Source organism: Gadus morhua, chromosome 3 (assembly GCF_902167405.1).
Source record: "Gadus morhua chromosome 3, gadMor3.0, whole genome shotgun sequence".
NCBI lineage: Eukaryota > Metazoa > Chordata > Actinopteri > Gadiformes > Gadidae > Gadus > Gadus morhua.
The window spans coordinates 25,267,128-25,286,955 of NC_044050.1; the positions used below are offsets into that span (position 1 = coordinate 25,267,128).

Sequence of the window (19,828 nt, forward strand, 5' to 3'; positions counted from 1 at the left end):
TCGAAATGTTGTGTCACACTAAAACAAGACCGTAATTTAGACCGTAAAGCAGGAGCAAAATCCTATGTTTTTGCCGATCTCCGACAACCAGTTTGAGAACGTTATTATCTGCACCACCACCATAAACAACAGGTATTCAATGGCAATATAAGAGCCAACACATCACGCCAATATTATTTTCTGTACAACTTTGGACTATTGTATAATGAACACTGGATAATAATCTTACAGTAATCTTTTTTAGTATTTCTCATTCGAAGTGTCAAAAAAGCGCAACTTCACAGCTGTTATACACACCATCACCAGAGAGCGCTGTGGTCGCTGAAGCCTCCTCAGCTATTATACAAACCGTCACCAGGGAGCGCTGTAGTCACTGCAGCATTTTCAACCTTCTGAACTTCCTGTGGAATTGACCAATCACCTGAAGGTTTATTTTGAACCAGAGGCGGTTGCAGGAAATGATTAAACGGTTCACTTATTCGACTCTATACGTTTGAATCCCATCCCCGTAATGTCTATAATCTCAATTTCGAGGTTATATACGCTATAAAGTTCGAAATTCAAGATGGATCGTGGGAGGCCGCTTTTTATGAAAACGTATAGCAAGCATCTTCGGCAAATCCCTGCCTGGATCTCTCCTGACAGCCACAAACTGGCATTCGACTCCAGCCTCTCCACCGGGGCGGACTCCTCTGTCTTGGAGCCCCCCATAGCCCCGGAGATCAGGTACAGGAGGGCTTTTTACTGCACACTAGTGGTGTTACTCATTCAAATCTAGTCGATTACTTTTAATGGCGTTTTGGTTTCCCCTTGAGTTATTTCCTTCCACTGCTCATCGCTGTTGATGACCTTTTATTATTCACATGAAATACAATTCCACAATGGTCGATGTAGAGTTATAGAAGATGACATTATGGCGAAGAAGAATACACATAAATAGAGAGCAAGACGGAAGTTTTTCTGGCCGATGCTGGCGAATAGTGCCATGTATTCGCTATCGTTACAGCTAGCCTATATATATTTAAATGTCTGGATGATGCATAATGGGCTGTCTATACCTGTACATGCCATAAAGTTAAATGCATATTAATGTCCTTACATTTGCAGTAATTTACTTTACGATTTTCAGTTTGTTGTTTTGAGTGGGTCCTGTAATTGATGAGCAATATGCTGTTGTGCATGATGCTGATGATGCCGTCCATTCATGCAGCATGGAGAGCGCTACTTTCGCCAGCCGTAAGGGAAGGCGACCTGCCAAACGAAAAGTGCCGGTGTGTCAGAAGGAGAAGGAAAACACGTCCCCTGCCGTTGATCCTCCGGTTAAGCAGAGGAAGAAGTACAGCAGGTCTGGTTGGAGGCTCAGAACAATTACCTAGGGGTTTGGGCAGCAACAATGCGGCCGTAATGTCATCAACCCAATGAAAAGGGCTTTTCTCTTTCTTTGCTTCAAATTATTTTCGACCATTCATGTTAGTTTGAGACAGGGATCTGTCTGCTGTAGTTGGTGAACATTCACTCGTCTAGCAGTTGTAACTTGTAGCAGCACAAATACTTACAGGTAGTTAAAGATGAAAAAACAGCTTTACATGAAAACAACTACTGCAATCAATAGGTTTTCTAATAATAAAACAGAAAACAGGGCGTTACTTCACCCCATGCAGTTTCTGGTGTGTCCAGCCCCGAGGGTATTGTGTAGTCTCCCCCCAGGAAGCTCTGCTACAACATTGTAGAACTGCTGGATCGGTCCTGAGCATGTGATGGTCTTAGCGTCACTCAGAATAATTGAATCCTCACAAGTAAGAATTAAATTGCGTTGTGAAATTTCTATCTCCATTATCTAATAGTCAGTGGATAGTCGTAAATCTGTTGCTGGTATCCCGAATTGATACACATATGCTCACTGGTGTCTGTGTCTGCAGGTGGACGACTGCCAAGCCGTCATTAGACAGTAGCGAGAGCGAAGTGGACTTCACATCTCGCCCGAAAAGAAGTAAGGTTACTGCGCAACGGAAGAAAAAGTTGATAAAGTAAGTGTTAATACTGTTGATCCAACCGATAGTATTTGACATTAGAAGCCCTTCCACATCCCTTCCTTGGTCTCAACACTGTCTGTCCTTTGTGTGTCTTTACCTTTCTCGCCCGTCAGTGTCCCTGTTCCTTCAGCGGGCCGCTACGTGACCCTCCGCAGGGCAGCCCCCCCGCGCGCTGTCCGCGGTAAGGCCAGCTGCAGCTTCCTGAACTCCTCTGCTGAGTTTGTGGCGAACCAAGAGTCCGTCGCGCCCCGTCGGATCCTCCGGCCGGCCACCGCTCTTCAGAGCTGCACCTCGGACGTGTCCGAGCCAGGCTCGGTGACTCTGAGCCTCGTCGCCGACCCACACCGACCGGAGGTTTCCCCGGCGGACGCCGCCGAGCGCGTTCTCGGACCCTCTCCCAGCAAGCCCCTCTTCTGCTCCACTCCGTCGGTCTCTCGGCGCCGAAGTCCCGCTGCCGCCACGGTCGCCGCCGCTGCCCCTCCCCAGGACACCTTGAGCCATTTGAGTTTCCTCTGTACGTCCCAAGAGGACCCGCACTCGCCGGGGGACCCGTTCCACGCTCCCAATGCCAAGAGCCAAGATGAGGAGACGGGGTGTCCCTACGTGATGGACGGCATCCCCTTCCCAGCCGCCTCCTCCCACATATCCTCTGACACCGACAACGACAGCTGCTTCGTGTCTGCGCCGGCATGGCCGGAATGGCCGGAATGGATGTTGGAGGTTTTAAAGCATATCTGTCTGACCGAGCACTGCACTGTGGCGTTGGAGAGGTTGGAAAAGCTGATCCCAGGATACCTGGATGGGTCAAGTTCAGGCCATTTTCAGAAAACACCCCGGTCGACGGAGTCTGTCGACGACAGCCACTCGGTGGACCCAGCGCGGTCCGAGGGGAACGGAGCGACCCCTGACCCGACCCCGACGTTGCACGCCGGGGACGTTACTGAGCGACAGCCCGCCGTGTCCGCCCACGGCGATCGGACGGCGGGCTTTTCACAGTCAGCCTCGAGCTCCGCCGACCGTCAGTCGGCACAGTTTACCGACGGTTTCGTGTCAGTGGATAACACAACTTGTTCAGAGGACTCCGAGGACCTGTCTTGTGTCTGTATAGATCCTACCTACAATGTTGATGATGATGAGGACGACGAAGAGGAGGAGGTGGATGTGGATCGGGACAACGACGAGGACAGTGATTGTAGTGTGGCGGGTGCAAGAGGCACTCACCCACTGGAGGACAGCCCTCCCGTCGAAGAGCGGGGCGCAGCCCTCAGGCCGAAGGAGTGCCATGTTCCCCTCCGGAGAGTGTCTTTGTCTCCGCAGCCCGCGACTACGCCGCTCCAACTTGAAGCATCCAGTCCGAGGAGTCACACTGTCGAACAAACCGAAAGCTCCTCTGCTCCTCAAACGGATCAGGCAGGACGCAAGCGTGACAGGACGAGTACCGCTAGTCGGTGCAGGGCGGTCCCATGCCCGACTCCTCCTCCCCCGGACCGGGGGGGCGGTGCAGCCGGGCCCCCGGAACCTGCAACCACGCCGCAGGAGGCGTGTCTCACAAAGCCCTGCGCCGTGCTGGTCAAGAGGACCCCAGACCCCGGCCCGGCCCCCCGGAGCGGCCCGGCCCCAGACGGACCTGAGCCCGACGAAGCCAAGCGGCCCGCACGCTCTCCCAGGAGAAGGAGCTCCTCGAAGGGCGTCCCGGAGGTGGCCGTCGCTCCACACGCCCGGGCAGCTGAGCCTCTCTCAAAGCCCGCCCAAAGGAAGGCGGCGTCCAAGGCTCCAAAAGTGAAGAGGAAGAGGTGCTTGTCCAAGGACCAGGGGTCCGGGACGGCGAGGAAGGCGTGCGTCAGCGGCCTGAGCGTCAGTCGCTGGAAGGACCAGAGCAACACCAGCAGCACCCTCCTGTTCCAGGCCCCCCGCGGGGCCCCGAAGGCCGGAGAATGCAGCTTCACGGAGCCGCTCTCCCTGCAGCATAAACCATCCACGGTCAGAATGTCGTTTGGACCCGAATGTCCCCTGTACTGTATTCTAAATGTCTAAACCGGGCTACTTCTTGTTTTCCATTTTCCAATTATAAGCAGCATGTGATGTTTCAACCTGGTTAAACAAGAAAAGAAGAACAGTTAGTATTGACATGAAGAGCAACTCTAAATGTTAGGGCTGAAGGATTCGGTGAAATAATTATTGAAAAACAAAACTAATTGCGATGATGAGGTCCCGTTTACACGAGGACACTTAAAAAATGACAAAATATTTTATTCGAAGTGCCTTTCGTTTAGACGGTGAAGGCATTTTTTTGGAGCAGGTTTTCACGTGTGTGTGTGTGTGTGTGTGTGTGTGCGTGTGTGTGTGTGTGTGTGTGTGTGTGCGTGTGTGTGTGTGTGTGTGTGTGTGTGTGCGTGTGTGTGCGTGTGTGTGTGTGTGTGCGTGTGCGCGCTATGCAGGTGTGGAGCCCGGGCCCCCTTCGTGGCAGCAGTGGACTGCTGTCCTCCCCAGTCCGGGCCCTCGGCCTCAACCTGTCCTCCGTGCTGGCACACTTCACGCCCAACACGCACACCTGGAGCCGACTGAAGGCGTCCCTCTCCGTGCACCGCAAGAAGAGAGGTACCGGAGGGCAGAGGGTGACCTTTAACCCCCGTTAAAGACCGGGGATAGGTCTCGTAGCTAAAACGTTCAACTTCAAATCACTTTATTCAGTCCCTCCAGAAAAAATGCGGCGTTATTTTGTGATTGTCGCGGCCCAAAATCCTTGATTATGCGGCACGTTTTATTAAAAAATGCGATGAAATATAAGGCATATTTATGCAATTTTATTGCGATGAAATTGGGGGAGACTGCGAAAATTGCAGTCGTGTAATTACGTCACTTCATAACGTTCCCATGGCAACAGTGGGAACTGGCTGCTCTTGTGGGAAGTAAACGCAACGTTTTTCTACCTTCTGCTAAGATATATGTGACTTTTTTGCAACGGAAATGCGGGGATTATGACATCATGCAAGCCCCACATATTTTGAGCGGAAATCGGCAATTTATGCTGTGAAAGGCACCCGCATGAATATGCGGACTTTGGCTGATTTTGCGTTGAATTATGCGATCGCGTTTTCTGGAGGGACTGCTAATTTTCTGTTTGTCTGGTAGGGTTGGTGCATGAGTCCCAAATGTAACGCAAGCTCTCTACCCAGATAACTTTTGTCACTACAATGGTGAACCATGTGTCTTTAGAGCCCTCTCTCCTGTCTCCCTGCCCCCTCTCTGTCCCTAGTCGTGGTCAATCTCGAAGACTCCTTCAGTAGGGACATCAGCACGGAGCTCTTTGCCACGTCCACTCAAACCCCATCCCGGGAATATAGCAGGGCCTCGCTGCTGCTCAGCCCCCCTCAGGTACGCACACACTGACCAACCCCTAATGTTTGTAGTTATTTATTGTACATTTGTTTACAGAATACCATTGGTGCACCTGTACCATACACCTATCCTAAAAGCATCAAAGTATTTGTGTATTCCACTAGAATAAATCTAGACATCAACCCCTGCGTCTGGCTCAACCCTCTCCCTCACCTCTCCCCCCTCTGGCTCTCCCCTCTCCCTGCCTCCCTCTGGCTCTCCCTTCCCCCCTCTGGCTCCCCCCTCTCCCTCACCTCTCCCCCCTCTGGCTCTCCCCTCTCCCTCCCTCCCTCTGGCTCTCCCTTCCCCCCTCTGGCTCCCCCCTCTCCCTCACCTCTCCCCCCTCTGGCTCTCCCCTCTCCCTCCCTCCCTCTGGCTCTCCCTTCCCCCCTCTGGCTCCCCCCTCTCCCTCACCTCTCCCCCCTCTGGCTCTCCCCTCTCCCTCCCTCCCTCTGGCTCTCCCTCCCCCCTCTGGCTCCCCCCTCTCCCTCTGGCTCCCCCCTCTCCCTCCCCCCTCTGGCTCCCCCCTCACCCGCCCCCCCCCCCAGTCGGCGTCCCAGAACGGGGAGGACCTGTCGGATGCCCAGAAGGTGTACTCCGAGTGCGGCCAGCAGGGGCCGCTGTCCTGGGAGGAGAGCATCCTCCCCCACCGCCTGGCCCGATGCCTCAAGGTCGGGGAGGGCACCTTCGGAGAGGTGTTCTCCACCACCAACGCCTCGGGCCAGACGGTGGCCATCAAGGTGTGTGTGTGTGTGTGTGTGTCTGTGTGTCTGTGTTAGGGCTTTGACTCCAAACTTCGTTATCAAAAAATAAATTATTCAAACGAATATTAGGCAGCCCTTAATATTCGAACCTGTTATGGGCATTCTTTTTTGTAAATGTCTTTGCTTGAACGTTGTTTTTAATTCAGATTCTGAGGCTTTTTCACGCCTGGTGAAGTTGTGAATCGCGAGCTCATTAGCATGGCTATTATTGGTATTCTGCGCTCCTGTCGGTGGCGTTGCGTCCTGGTTTGCGCCAATTTAGTATTTTATAGCAAAACAATGCCTGAGTCAACACCGACAACAGAGGAGGAGATCGAAATTTACACTCCTGCCCATTTCAAAAGCAAAGTGTGACGCTACTTTGGGTTCGAAAAAATACAGGGGAAAATAACCGGCAAGGATAAAGTAATATGTAGAATATCTAGGACCAAACTCTCATACCACGGGACAACCAGCAACTTGAGAGCCCACCTGTCACACTACGCATCGGCAAGCTGCAGTCAACGTCAATTTGACTGATACACTGCCCTCTGGTGGACAAAATATATACAACCTAAGTTTTATACCATAGGTTTTACTGAAGGCATTTAATGGTCAACATATTATTAATAATTATTTGAATATGAATATAAATAAATATACAAACTTCAAATATGGTTTTTGGGCAAAAGTCAAAGCCCAACACTCTATAGTTGGGCTTTAGAGTCCGCACACGCTGTGTGTGTGTGTGTGTGTGTGTGTGTGTGTGTGTGTGTGTGTGTGTGTGTGTGTGTGTGTGTGTGTGTGTGTGTGTGTGTGTGTGTGTGTGTGTGTGTGTGTGTGAATGATTGCTGGAACAGAAAATACATTGTAGGCGGTAGAAAATACGCAATACATTGGGTTTTATGTCTGAAGGCAAGATGGGCGTTTCTTTGTAAGATTATAAGGCCCAATCCCATTTCTACCCCTTACCCCTCCCCCTTGTTTTGAAGGGGAAGGGGTAAGGGGTGAGGGTAGAAATGGGATTGGGCCTAAATCTAGCAATTTTTTCCCCATTTAAAGGTAAGTAGTTAAAGGTGACATTATACTACCAGGTGTGAGTGTGGTTAGCCGATAAGAGCCGTTTTGAAAATCAGCCTCTGGGTCAAAAAGCTGGTGGGTGTGTCCACCTAGATGTGCGACCGATAGATGAGCAACGTTTGATACAGTCCATTGGGTAGGCTGGTAGACTGATCTATCCAGCACACATCTAGGTGGACGACACGTCCACTTGTGATGTCAGAAGGGGCAGATTTTCAATGCGGATTGTAATGGCTAATCACACTTATACCTGGTGGTAGAAACTGTCACCTTTTTAATATCAGCATTTAAATAGATTTAGATTTAGATTTTTAGATGCGTGTACTCTTGTTGTTGCGACACTAGCGATATTTATGCCCTGGCCTCTGAAGAGTCCCCAGCTTCTGTGTTGTCATTGACCCACGGCCGTGGTTCTTCCCCTTCTTCTTCTAGATCATTCCAGTGGAGGGCAGCAAAACTGTGAACGGAGAGCCTCAGAAGACCTTTGGGGAAATCCTCGCTGAGATCATCATATCCAAGTGAGGACCAGGGGACTGTAGCGCACACGCTAATGCTAGATTAACATGTCCTTAACGTCCACGCTAATGCTAGCCTAACATGTCCATAACGCACACGCTAATGCTAGCTTAGCACGACCATAATGCACATGCTAATGCTAGATTAGCATGACCATAACACACACGCTAATGCTATCTTAGCATGACCATAACGCACACGCTAATGCTAGCTTAACATGGCATGGCCAGTGGATCATCACACACACGCTGATGCTAGCCTTACATGACCATATGCTAATGCTATCTTAACATGAGCTAGCACGGGGGTTAAGCGGATGAAATGTGTGTGTGTTTGTGTTCCGTCAGGGAGCTCAGCGACCTGAGGAACAAGACGCACAACCAGACCAACGGCTTCATCGGACTCCAGGAGTGAGTTCTCCTCCAGGCCTCCCCCCGCCGTCGCCCCACCCTCACATCCTCCCACATCCTGTCCGTGGTCGGACAGATCCGAACCAACCAGGCACCGAAACACGACGAATAGCAATTGAATCAATCAATCAATCAAACAAATAAACTTCATTTGTATATATTTATTTTTATATATGCAAATGTAATACAAAGTGCTTAATACAACCCCCACCCCCCATGACACACCCAACCTTTTCACACATCCCTCCCAACCATCTATACCCAGAGTGATTCATTTTTGTGAAAAAATAAATAAAATCAACTAAATAGATGAATAAGTTGTAATTAAAAGCCTGACCGAAAAAGGCCGCTTTTGAGCTTGACCTTCCCGATGTATGGTTCTCTCTCCCAGCCTGCACTGTGTCCAGGGCTGCTACCCTCCAGTGATGCTGCAGGCCTGGGACGCCTTCGACCAGTGCAAAGGCTCCGAGAACGACAGACCAGGTCAGAGGGCTTCCTCCTTCCACGTTACTGTAGAGAGATGTCCTAGACGTTGGTCTTTTTCCTCGACCTATCTGCTTGGTGTGTCCTTCCACCGACCCTGAGCAAGGCAGTGTGCTGTGACGCGCACGTCGGGATGTAACGCCAGCTTGTCTCGTGTGCGTTTGCGTCCCTTTCAGATTTCTTCGAGCCGCAGCAGTTATTCCTCATCCTGGAGTTTGAGTTCGGGGGCAGTGACCTGGAGAACTGCAACGGAACGGTGAGCACCAAATAACACACAGAGGGGACACACAGAGGGGACACACAGAGGGGACACACAGAGGGGACACACAGACGGGACACACAGACGGGACACACAGACGGGACACACAGAGGGGACACACAGAGGGGACACACAGAGGGGACACACAGACGGGACACACAGAGGGGACACACAGAGGGGACACACAGAGGGGACACACAGACGGGACACACAGACGGGACACACAGAGGGGACACACAGAGGGGACACACAGAGGGGACACACAGACGGGACACACAGAGGGGACACACAGAGGGGACACACAGAGGGGACACACAGAGGGGACACACAGAGGGGACACACAGACGGGACACACGGAGGGGACACACGGAGGGGACACACAGAGGGGACACACAGAGGGGACACACAGAGGGGACACACAGAGGGGACACAGACACACACTGACTGACTGACTGACTGACCAGAGGATGTCATGTCGAACACAGCCAGGCATGACTCCACGCTCGTGGATTTATTGATGTGCTAACCTCTGGCGTTTTCCGGGCGTCCCAGCTGTCCTCCCTGTCTGTGGCCAAGAGTATCCTACACCAGGTGACCGCTGCGCTGGCTGTGGCCGAACAGGAGCTGTGCTTTGAACACAGGTAGATCACTCTCTCTCACCCACTGGTGTCTGTTTTTCTTATTGATAATAGAATACATTTTATTTTAAAAGCGCCTTTCAAGGTACCCAAGGATACTGTACAAATAAAGTGCATGTACTCAATAAAGGTGCATGCATAGTCAATAGCAGTCACTCACATGATCAGATAACACTGTAAATATGCTATATGCTGGCAGGGGCAAAAAATAAGTGAACAGGATGGAAAAAAAACAGGGGGAAACAAAAAGAGGTTGTGCAAGTGGGATCAGGAGATGGGAAGGAGAGCTGAACTGAAAAGATGTGTTTTTAACTGAGTTTGAAAAGCGGCCATTGTTGTGCTTTGGCGCGTCGCAAGTGGCGGGGCATTCTTGGTGTGCAGCGAACGGGGCTTCTGTTTGCGACGGGAAGGTTCTGTCTGAGGCCAGTGTCGGTATGACTGATGTTCAGCAGCCTCTATAAATAGGTTCTGCTCTCCCCAGGGACCTCCACTGGGGCAATGTTCTGGTGGAAACCACCAAGGCCAAGAAAGGGGCAGCGACCTTCCTCCTCGACGGAACAAACCACTCTTTGGACACCAAAGGGGTGCTCGTCCACATCATTGATTTCTCGCTGTCCAGGCTGGAAATCGGTCAGTCCTTGTTTTATTTTTCTTTCATTCCCTCCCATTCTTGGTTATCTGCTTTTAAAGGGTAATCAATATTTCATTATGTGGTAGCCAGTAGGGGTGGCAGGTTCTACTATGTGGGTTGGCTGGATTATTTTAATTTTCGGAGTTTTACACGCTGGTGAAATAATGTCCCTTTCCAAAGATCTTCTGCTCAAACGATCATGTAAAGGCTGTGCTTAACTACGCCTGCATAATCTTGCAAAGTACAAAGTGTCGTAACATCAGGAATTTTTTCTCCATTGTCCAAGGTGATGCATTATACCACCAGGTGAGCGTGATTAGCCGTTACAAGCCATGTTGAAAATCTGCCTCTTCGGAAGAGATAGATTTTTCACCGATTTTCATCAAACTCAAACCTGGTGGTATGTCACCTTAAAGCATGAACAGAAAATGGATGGTTGGTCGATGAGAAACCTCAGCAGGTATAGCCTAGCGCCACCACTAGTGGGCGCTGTGCACGCTTCCATCACCCAATAAGAAACATGAACAGAAAATGGATGGTTGGTCGATGAGAAACCTCATCAGGTATAGCCTAGCCCCACCACTAGTGGGCGCTGTGCACGCTTCCATCACCCAATAAGTGGGTCCAGGCTCTTATTGTCGGCGGTGTCTCTTCCTCCAGACGGCCTGACGGTGTCATGTGACATCTCCAACGAAGAGGAGCTGTTCACGGGCCAGGGAGACTATCAGTTCGACATCTACAGGCTGATGCGGCAGGCCAACGGGTCAGTGTCCACAAACGTCCCCTCAACACCCGTCCCCGGTCGGGCCGCCCTCTAGTGGTCACCGCCGTTGTCTTACCTGGCTCTCTCTCTTTTCTTCTCCAATATGTGCAGCAACAACTGGAACGCCTACCGGCCCCACTCCAACGTCATGTGGCTCCATTACCTGAGCGGCAAGCTGCAATCCATGAAGTACCGGGGCAATGGTGGCCGCGGCAATATCCAGATGCGGAAGATGCTCACACATTTCCATGACAACGTGCTCCAATACACTTCGGCCACCGATGCCCTCCGGAGCTGCCCTCTGTTCCATTAGTGTGTGTGTGTGTGTCTGTGTCTTTTTTTATTTTTGGCATAATTTTTCAATAAATGTTACATTTTTTTTAATTACCACTGGAGAACACAGATTGGATAACGCTACTACCAACCAGAAGGATACAAGGGGTGACGTATACAGACCAGTGGCGTTAACCAATAGATACGACTTTACCGTATCCGGTCGGTAAAACAGCAACGCTTTTGCTGCCGCCTATATTGATACATCGATGTGATTGGTTAATGTTCTGGGCCAGGGGTGGCCCAGAATATACACGAGTATATTGCTCGTTCCCTGAGTGACTCGCTAAGCAAACTCTAATCTGGATTTCCAGGGTTGTATCGGCTCCAAATATGGGCTTAAGGAAAATCGGTATTGGCGTATCGGTCATCGGCTAAGGCTGATGGAAAAAAAAATCGTTATCTGTCTTAAAAAATCCATATCGGTCGATCCCTAGTTAATAAATAAATGAGATGCAAACGTGGTATGTCTCTGTTATTTAGATGGATGAGAGCGGACAGTATTAACTCGTGTTACATCATCACCCGTAGATAATGAGGCCTCATACAGGCTACTTATTAATCACAGACACCAACAGATGGACACTCTGGACTGGCTCATGTGTACTTTATCACTAGTTCATACATACGATTCTTTCAATACTGAAGTTTAACTGGGGAGAATATGAAACGATCATTGCAACGTGGCCCTAACTTTCGTATGGCATATAAAGAAATGTTTTGGGACAGAGGAATTTGGTTTTATGCAAAGAAAAAAGTACTGTTTCTGGACTTGTTTGTGTAGACAATTCCTGGAATATACTTTTATTTAGTAATTTAAAAAATAAAAAGTAAGTCCTGCAAATACATTGTCAAGACGAAACAATACTTCAACGGACATACATAATATAATAAAACAAAGGCATATAAAAACAAAATATTTATTCATTTCTTAAGATATAATACATTTTTGCATTTGAAACCAGCTCCAACTTGGTGTGTGTGTGTGTGTGTGTGTGTGAGAGCATTTACCGTCTTCCCCATACATGAAGTTACCGTAATGTGATGCTGTCGCTTGTTTTGAGTCATGATAAGGATTAAGGATCAATAATTGTTAACAATGTGTCGTATGTTTCTGTATCTATAGATATATATCCCTTTTTGTTCGTTTTAGTTTATTCTTTTTTTTTTTACAAAGGAAGACTTAAAATGAATTCAAACGATAAGGCATCCCAAAATGGATGGAGACCGGAGGCCCGGTTGTGTTTGTCAGAAGAGGTCAGGCATGTTCTGGAGAAGCACTTTTTGGTTGAGCTTTGAGGCGATGTAGACGGATGGAGCCTGCTGGTCAGGTTGCGGGTGGAGGCGATGTGCGCGTGAGGGTGGGTTTAAGGGTGGAGAGGCCTCTACTACTACAAAGCAAAGAGCATGGGGTTAGCGGCTGTCTTCTGAAATCTTCGTTCACCGTCCTAATATGGGCGTGACTCAGAAACGCCGCCAGTCACCGGGGTAACGTAACTTATCTCAACCTGCAGGCGTGTGGACTCAGTGTATGGACCGGTAAGCGCCATAACAACAAAAACCTATTTATCCACCTATTTTTCGTCCGGCTTCAACAATTACAACTAATCCTTGAAGTCTTTACATCTGCACACTGCTGTAGCAGCTTGGTATCGGAACAAACGCTTTAATTTCTTTTCTTACTTCGTTTTGAACAGGAGAATAAAAATATGGATCGGTCTAAAAATGGCCGCCGGTTGACAAAGGCGTGTGAATGGAAGCCAAAGGTGTTGTGTTGTACTTTTTGAAACCACTGAAGGTGCCAGTGACTGGATACACTTCTGCAATCACTAACACGCTTCTCCGCATCTGGCAGCATCAAAACATTTATTTTCATCGTTTTCAATAAAAAATAAATTAAGCGATTGTAGGAGTAATAATTACAATTTCACATTCTCAGTTGTTCCTTGTTTTCCCCGCCAAAAAAACCGATGCAGAGCTTTTTGAAACGATTACAATCAACATGCTCATGTGTGCAGGTAGGTCAGTCCTCTTTCCTCGCTCGTACTTTGTTGGCTCCTTATTTGTGCTCTGAATGGCGGGGGGAGAACCCTGAGTCAACTCCACACGTTGAGAACCCCCTCGGTGACGACGCAGGGGGCTGTTGGTAGAGCGCCATCCCATCATGTGCTGTCTTCATAGTGTAAGGCCCTTGTGTGTTGAGAAGCGATGAACTGAAGCGATGACCGTTTATGTGCGGGTTTTGGGTGGGGGGGGCGTCCTTCAGAAGGAGAAGTATTTGGTGTACCACTCCTGCTTCACCCCCTCCGTCCCGCCGCCACCTCTGCTCTCAAGGTAGGACCCCCTTTAAAGACAAGACACAGCGGCGCACGGTCAGAACCAGGTAGGCGTGGTGGGCGGGGCTACCTGGTCCAAAATAACCAAAGCCCCCAACATGACCATGCTACCACCACTTATAAAAAATGCGAGGGCGCCCACTATTTTCAGCATTTTTTTATAAGTGGTGGTAGCATGGTCATGATGGGGGGCTTTGGTTATTTTGGTTTTGCTCCATAGATGTGTTACTGTTGAGTGACATGTGAGTGTTTGTCTAGACCCGTGGGTAGGCCTGCTGTTGATAAATGTGAGGTAATGAGAAAGAAGCAATATTATTAACAAACATGTCGATTTTTTACTAATTGAGATTAGCTACAGTTTCCATATTCGTCAAATAACCAAACCTTAAACTTCCTCTGATTGTGCGGCGCGGGATTCGTTTTTAATGACGTCATACCCCCCCCCCCCCACACTACACCGCTGGTCAGAACCACGGAGCCCGTCAGAGAGGGAGGGGGGGGCGGAGCATCATCACACAACGGGGGCGGGGCTTACCTGGCGTGCTGGCCTTGCGGCGGGTGCGGGCGCGTCTCCCGGGACGACGACGGCTTGACGTAGCGGATGCCCATCTGGGGGGAGGGGCAGACGGGCAGCGGGGCGGTGGGCGCCGGGGTGGGCGGGGTGCAGGAGCTGCGCTGCGCGCGGGCCGCCGAGCGGGGCAGCGAGGGCGAGGCGTGCGGCCCCAGGGAGAGCGGCGTGTGCTTGTGCGGCAGCGAGGAGGTGGAGTAGTGGGGGTGGGAGGCCGAGGAGTGCGGGAGGGTGGAGGAGGCGCGCTGCGTCAGCGGCGGGGAGGCCGAGTGCGGCGGGAAGAGGACCCGGTCGAAGGAGGAGGAGGAGGCGGCGGCGGCGGCGGCGGCGGGGGCGGAGCCCAGGCGCGGCGGCGGCTCCTCCGGCTGCTTCCTCTGTCAGACGGGGGACACACACACGCGGCCACAAGCGTTACCGGCGGCGCCACGCCCGCGGCTATCTGCTCGCTGATTGGTTGTTTGGTGTGTGTGTGTGCGTGTGGGGGCGTCGTGAGTCGTGACGCGAACTGAACATCAGAACGTACAATCGATCTCACCCCCATGGTGGGCGTGCTGCTGCCGGGGCGGGGCTTATCGCGGAGCCAGGCGCTCTCTCTGCCGTTGTCCCCGGACTCCGGGGGGTGCACCTGCAGCAGGTGGCGCTCGTCCTGGAAGAGGGGGGAGGGGGGGGGAGAGAGGGGGGGGGGGAGATGGTTCGGGATGGGGAGGTGGAGGGACAGGACGAAGGAGAGGGCAGCGGTGGGAGGAGGAGGTGGGGGAGATGAAAGGGTGAGGAGGAGAGGGATGGGGAGGAGGAGAGGGAGGAGGACGAAGTCGAGGAGGAGGATGAAGAGGTGGGGGGGGAGGGAGGGAGCACACGAAGGAGAAACCCGCAAGCATATCATTTTGATTAGATTTTTGATTCGCCTCACTGCATGTACTGTAGGGTACTTGTTGTGACAGCCTACGTCTTCTGCTCTATCCACGCAGGAATGAGACTATAGAGCAGCGCCGGGCGTCCTGGAACACAATCTGCTCACAGTCATCTCGTTTGAATGTGCTATTGTATTAGGCCCGTAATTAACGTGGGCGTCTTTAATACAAACTGGCTTCCGACCACACAAAGCTTTTGGGACAAAATATTTTGCATTATGCGACTTAGCTGTCGTTCAACACCTGGGCCTTAGGGATAATACGATGCGATATCATATAATATTATATGATGATACATCATCGTCAGCATCATCAACACGGGCTGATGTGATGTGGATCCCACGTTTGAATGTGTGTGTCTTGTGAGTCAGTGCGTGTGTGTGTGCGTTTGTGTGTGCACGTGTACGTGTGTGCGTGCGTGCGTGCGTGCGTGTGTACGTCTGTGTGTGTGTGTGTGTGCGTGCGGCCGCACCACTAGCTGCTTGATGAGCTCGTCTCTCTCGGTCAGCCTGTCCTGAAGCCGTCCTAACTGCAGGTCGTCGAAGCGGCTCTCTCTCTTCCTGCACCTGTCCTCCCGCTCCCGGAGCCTAGTATACACACACATGCACACACACACGCACACATACGCCTCATTATCATCATCATCATCGGCCCGTGTGTGTTATTAACCCGTTTCACCCTCGACGCACCGTGTCTGTTCTGACATAACGTGGGTCAATATTGACCCACACACACACTGACTGTGTGTGTGTGTGCTTGAGTGTACGTGTGTGTGTGTGTGTGTGTGTGTGTGTGTGTGTGTGTGTGTGTGTGTGTGTGTGTGTGTGTGTGTGTGTGTGTGTGTGAACTTGAATGTGTGCATGTATATCCGTGTGTGTGTGTGTGGTTGCATGTCCGTCTTTGGATGTGTGCATGATTGTTTCTGTCTGTCTGTGTGTGTGTGTGTTTGTGTGCGTGTGTGTGTGTTTGTGTGTGCATGTCCGTCTTTGGATGCGTGCATGTTTGTTTCTGTGTGTGTGTGTGTGTGTGTGTGTGTGTGTGTGCATGAATGTGTGTATGTGTGCGTGCGTGCGTGCGTGTGTGCGTGCGTGTGTGCGTGCGTGTGTGCGTGCGTGTGTGTGTTCTTCCTACTCCGTCTCCAGGGCGGCGATGCGGGCCTGCAGCTGTGTCTGGGCGCTGCTGTACTCGGAGGCCAGACTCTGCAGCTCCTTCCGGTGCTTCCTCCGGATCTCCTCCACCTCGCCCCGCCTGCGCTCGTGCTCCTCCTTCTTCCGCAGCTCGTCCTCCTCCTCCTTGGTCTCCTCCTCCTTCCTGTCCTCCCAGTTCTTCTGGGACTCCTCCAGCTTCTCCATCTCCACCCGGAGCTTCTCCACCTCCTCCTTCAGCCGCTGCGCCTCCTCCTCCAGCTGCGCGTCTCGCTGCTTCAGCGACTCCGCCTTCTCCTTCTCCTTCTCCTCCGTCTCGGATTTCTCCAGGATGGCCCTGAGGGAAGAGCTCAGCCGTCAGCTCCTCAAGGCCTCCGCGACACACAGACCATCCCGGGGTACCGGGACACAGGGAGGAATAGCAGGTAGATGGATAGATCATAACTTTAGAATCCCTCGGGGAGGTTCCTTCAGGAAGATTGCTCTTCCAGCAACAGCAAACAACAGGTTACAAATAGAATAACAATAACAAATATAAACAAATATAAATGTGCATATGAAGTTAGTCACGTCATTGGGAAATATATCGAAACACTGGCCTGCACAAGAGGAACAGAAGAAAGGTGCAAAACATGGTGCTTCGTAGCTACTGGATAGGCTGCTGTCTCTTGCAGCGCTAGACCGTAAGAGGTGGTTTAAAAAGGGAGAGAACGTAAAAGATGATGCTTAGGATTTGTTTGTTTTTTTTACAAAATGTGTTTTCTTTGTAACCCAATAAAATAAACACATATTGTTATTCATTCCAAAGACAAATCATCAAAAGCATTGCTTGCTCTTCTTTTTGTTGATGTGGTTTATGTCGCCGCATGATGATGTTGTTCATAATGTTGGTTCAACCAGAATACGTCCCAGCTTGATGCTGCAGTAGCTTGGCTGTTCCACGTCCACCCTAATGTTCTGGGTCTGAGATCAACAACCCAGATACTCATACCTCACTTCTATCTGCTCCATGCAGACCTGAATTCCCCGCAATGGGTTTGGTACACAATGCTCTCCCTCTGTCCTTCCCTTGCCTCCTGGTCTCCTCCTTACCTTTCCTTGAGCTGTTCCCTCAGCGTTGCGTTCTCCCTCTGCAGCTCCAGCACCAGACAGCCACTCTCATCCAGCTGGCGCTCAAACACCTGCCACTGGTTCTGCTGCTTCAGGTCCTGCAGACACACACACACACACACACACACACACACACACACAACACATCAAAATACATACACAAGGCCTCAGTCAAACAGCCCATATTCCGAAATAGTTTTTCAGGTCATCTCGATTTTGTTGTTGTTCTTTTAATGATACAGAAATACATTCATTGTAGTACAGGGCTGTGTGTGTGTGCCTGTGTGCGTTCGTGTTCTTGCGTGAGTGCATGTGTGTATGTCTGTGTGTGTGCATGGCGGACCCACTGCAAGGCCATCATCTGTGTGCGTGTGCGTGTGTGGGCGCATGCGTGTGTGTGTGTGTGTGTGCGCGGGGCCGAACTACTGCATGGCTATCATCTGTATGCGTATGCATGTGCGTGTGTGGGCGCATGCGTGTGTGTGTGTGTGTGTGTACCTGCTGCAGGGCCATCATCTGTGTGTGTGTCTGCAGCTCGGCCTGCAGGTCCTCTATCTGCTGCATGTGTCTCTGGGTCATCTGCCGGCTCCACTCTGTGTGCTGCTGGGTCAGCTCTGCACGCTGCTTATCTGTACGCAAACAACAACAACAGCAACATGGGTACCAGACACACACGCAAACACACACACACACACACACACACACACACACACGCACGTCAACACAAACAAAAACAACAGCAGCATGGGTACCACACACACACACACACACACACACACATCAACAAAAACAACAACAACAGCAGCAACATGGTTACCAGACAAACACACACACACACACACACACACACACACACACACACACACACGCACGTCAACACAAACAACAACAGCAACATGGTTACCAGACACACACACAGACACACACACACACACACACACACACACACACATGCACGTCAACACAAACAGCAACAACAACAGCAACATGGGTACCAGACACACACGCACACACACGTCAACACAAACGGTGAACAACAACGACAACATGGGTACCAGACACACACGCACACACACACACATCAACACAACCCTGCCTCAACAAACGGGAGCGCTCATAAAATAAATAAATAAAAGGAGATGAAAAATAAATAAATATGTCTTTCTTGCCAACCGCTACAGGTACCCTTCCGCTGTTGCCATGGTGAAGTGTATCCATGGCAATAGCAACTTCACAGTAGAATTTGTAATCTGAATGGGTACAGCACTGGGGCTTGCGCGCGCGTGTGTGCGTGTGTGCGTGTGTGTGTGTGTGTGTGTGTGTGTGTGTGTGTGTGTGTGTGAGTGTGTGTGTGTGTTTTTGTATGTGTCAGTTCGTTTGTGTGTCCGTGTGAGGGCGTGCATGTCAGAGGGAAACAGAGCAACACAAAGAGACAGAGAGGGAAACTGATACAGCGATGCAGATCTGCCTTTCGTCCAGATGGGAGATGCTTGCTTGGTACCAAACCGAATCCTTGTCTTGGTAGTGGGAAGAGCTCAGTGTTTTCAGGTCATTTTCACTGCATTTCGAGTGCAGTGCGAATGTGTGTGTGTGTGTGTGTGTGTGTGTGTGTGTGTGTGTGTGTGTGTGTGTGTGTGTGTGTGTGTGTGTGTGTGTGTGTGTGTGTGTGTGTGTGTGTGTGTGCTTTGGGTATGGTGGTGGTGTTGGGCAATCTGTGTGTGTGCGTGTGTGTGTGTGTGCGTGCTTTGGGTATGGTGGTGCTGTTGGGCAATCTGTGTGTGTGCGTGTGCGTGCATGCGTGCGTGCTTTGGGTATGGTGGTGGTGTTGGGCAATCTGTGTGTGTGCGTGTGCGTGCGTGTGCGCGTGCTTTGGGTATGGTGGTGGTGTTGGGCAATCTGTGTGTGTGTGTGTGTGTGCGTGCGTGTGCGCGTGTGTGTGTGTATGAAACCATTCCTGGGTATGGCGGTCGTGTTGGCCGTGTGCCTGCGTGCCATACCATGGGTAAAGCGGTGCTGGGTTAGTGTAGCACTACGCGTGTGTGTGTGTGTGTGCGTGTGTGTGTTACCTAGCTGCAGCTGGTGGAGCGTCTGCAGCCGGCTCCTCTCCGACTGCAGGTCGTCCTTCGCCAGCCTCTCCAGGGCCTGCAGCGACATGGCGTGGCTGTGCCTCTCCTCTGCCAGGGACTGCGTGTGCGGCCCCTGCCGTGAACGCACACACAGACAGCCGCGCGCTCCCATTAAAGCAGCCCCCTCTACGCTCCACACACACACAAACAGCTGCTTTCACCACCAGCACGCCATCCACCCATTCAGACAATCACACACACACACACGCGCGCAGACGTAGACAGACAGACGGACGGATGTAGGCAGCCTCCCTGCAATGTCATACATGCGCCGGAGCGTGTGCTTTGCCCAGAGTGAAAGGCAGCCATAGTGCAGTGCGTTGCCTCTGCTACACACACACGCGTTTGCTTCAGTCCACGGCTAC

The 19,828-nt window shown here is 51.0% G+C and overlaps 2 protein-coding genes across 7 annotated transcripts in view; one reads left to right on the plus strand and one right to left on the minus strand.

The window, feature by feature from the left end:
• The first annotated feature begins 421 nt into the window (after window positions 1-421).
• On the plus strand, window positions 422-12,184 carry haspin (histone H3 associated protein kinase). Its single transcript, XM_030351206.1, has 15 exons — window positions 422-726; window positions 1,211-1,345; window positions 1,920-2,027; window positions 2,147-4,013; window positions 4,472-4,631; window positions 5,290-5,408; window positions 5,960-6,151; window positions 7,667-7,752; window positions 8,098-8,160; window positions 8,552-8,643; window positions 8,820-8,899; window positions 9,455-9,543; window positions 10,022-10,170; window positions 10,832-10,934; window positions 11,046-12,184. Exons 1-15 carry the CDS (start codon window positions 566-568, stop codon window positions 11,245-11,247), a joined length of 3,606 nt encoding a protein of 1,201 aa, XP_030207066.1. The 5' UTR covers window positions 422-565; the 3' UTR covers window positions 11,248-12,184.
• Window positions 12,040-19,828, minus strand: part of fam184b (family with sequence similarity 184 member B) — a 25,100-nt gene continuing 17,311 nt past the window's right edge. For 2 of the 6 annotated variants that reach the window (XM_030351202.1, XM_030351199.1), the window contains exons 11-18: window positions 19,404-19,536; window positions 17,836-17,966; window positions 17,320-17,435; window positions 16,214-16,564; window positions 15,555-15,684; window positions 14,695-14,817; window positions 14,139-14,545; window positions 12,040-13,611 (exon numbers count right to left, since the gene is read on the minus strand). In XM_030351202.1, the coding sequence (XP_030207062.1) occupies window positions 13,530-13,611; window positions 14,139-14,545; window positions 14,695-14,817; window positions 15,555-15,684; window positions 16,214-16,564; window positions 17,320-17,435; window positions 17,836-17,966; window positions 19,404-19,536 (1,473 nt within the window). In that variant the 3' untranslated portion in view covers window positions 12,040-13,529. The remainder of the gene's footprint in view (window positions 13,612-14,138; window positions 14,546-14,694; window positions 14,818-15,554; window positions 15,685-16,213; window positions 16,565-17,319; window positions 17,436-17,835; window positions 17,967-19,403; window positions 19,537-19,828) is intronic. The other 4 variants (XM_030351203.1, XM_030351201.1, XM_030351200.1 and 1 more) reach the window with 3 other exon arrangements.

Bases quoted from the DNA above. Each gene is read 5' to 3' on its own strand.
- haspin (XM_030351206.1), top strand. From the start codon at position 566: ATGGATCGTGGGAGGCCGCTTTTTATGAAAACGTATAGCAAGCATCTT. The intron at 8,161-8,551 runs GTGAGTTCTCCT...TCTCTCTCCCAG, and splicing joins GGCTTCATCGGACTCCAGGA to CCTGCACTGTGTCCAGGGCT. The intron at 8,900-9,454 runs GTGAGCACCAAA...CGGGCGTCCCAG, and splicing joins TGGAGAACTGCAACGGAACG to CTGTCCTCCCTGTCTGTGGC.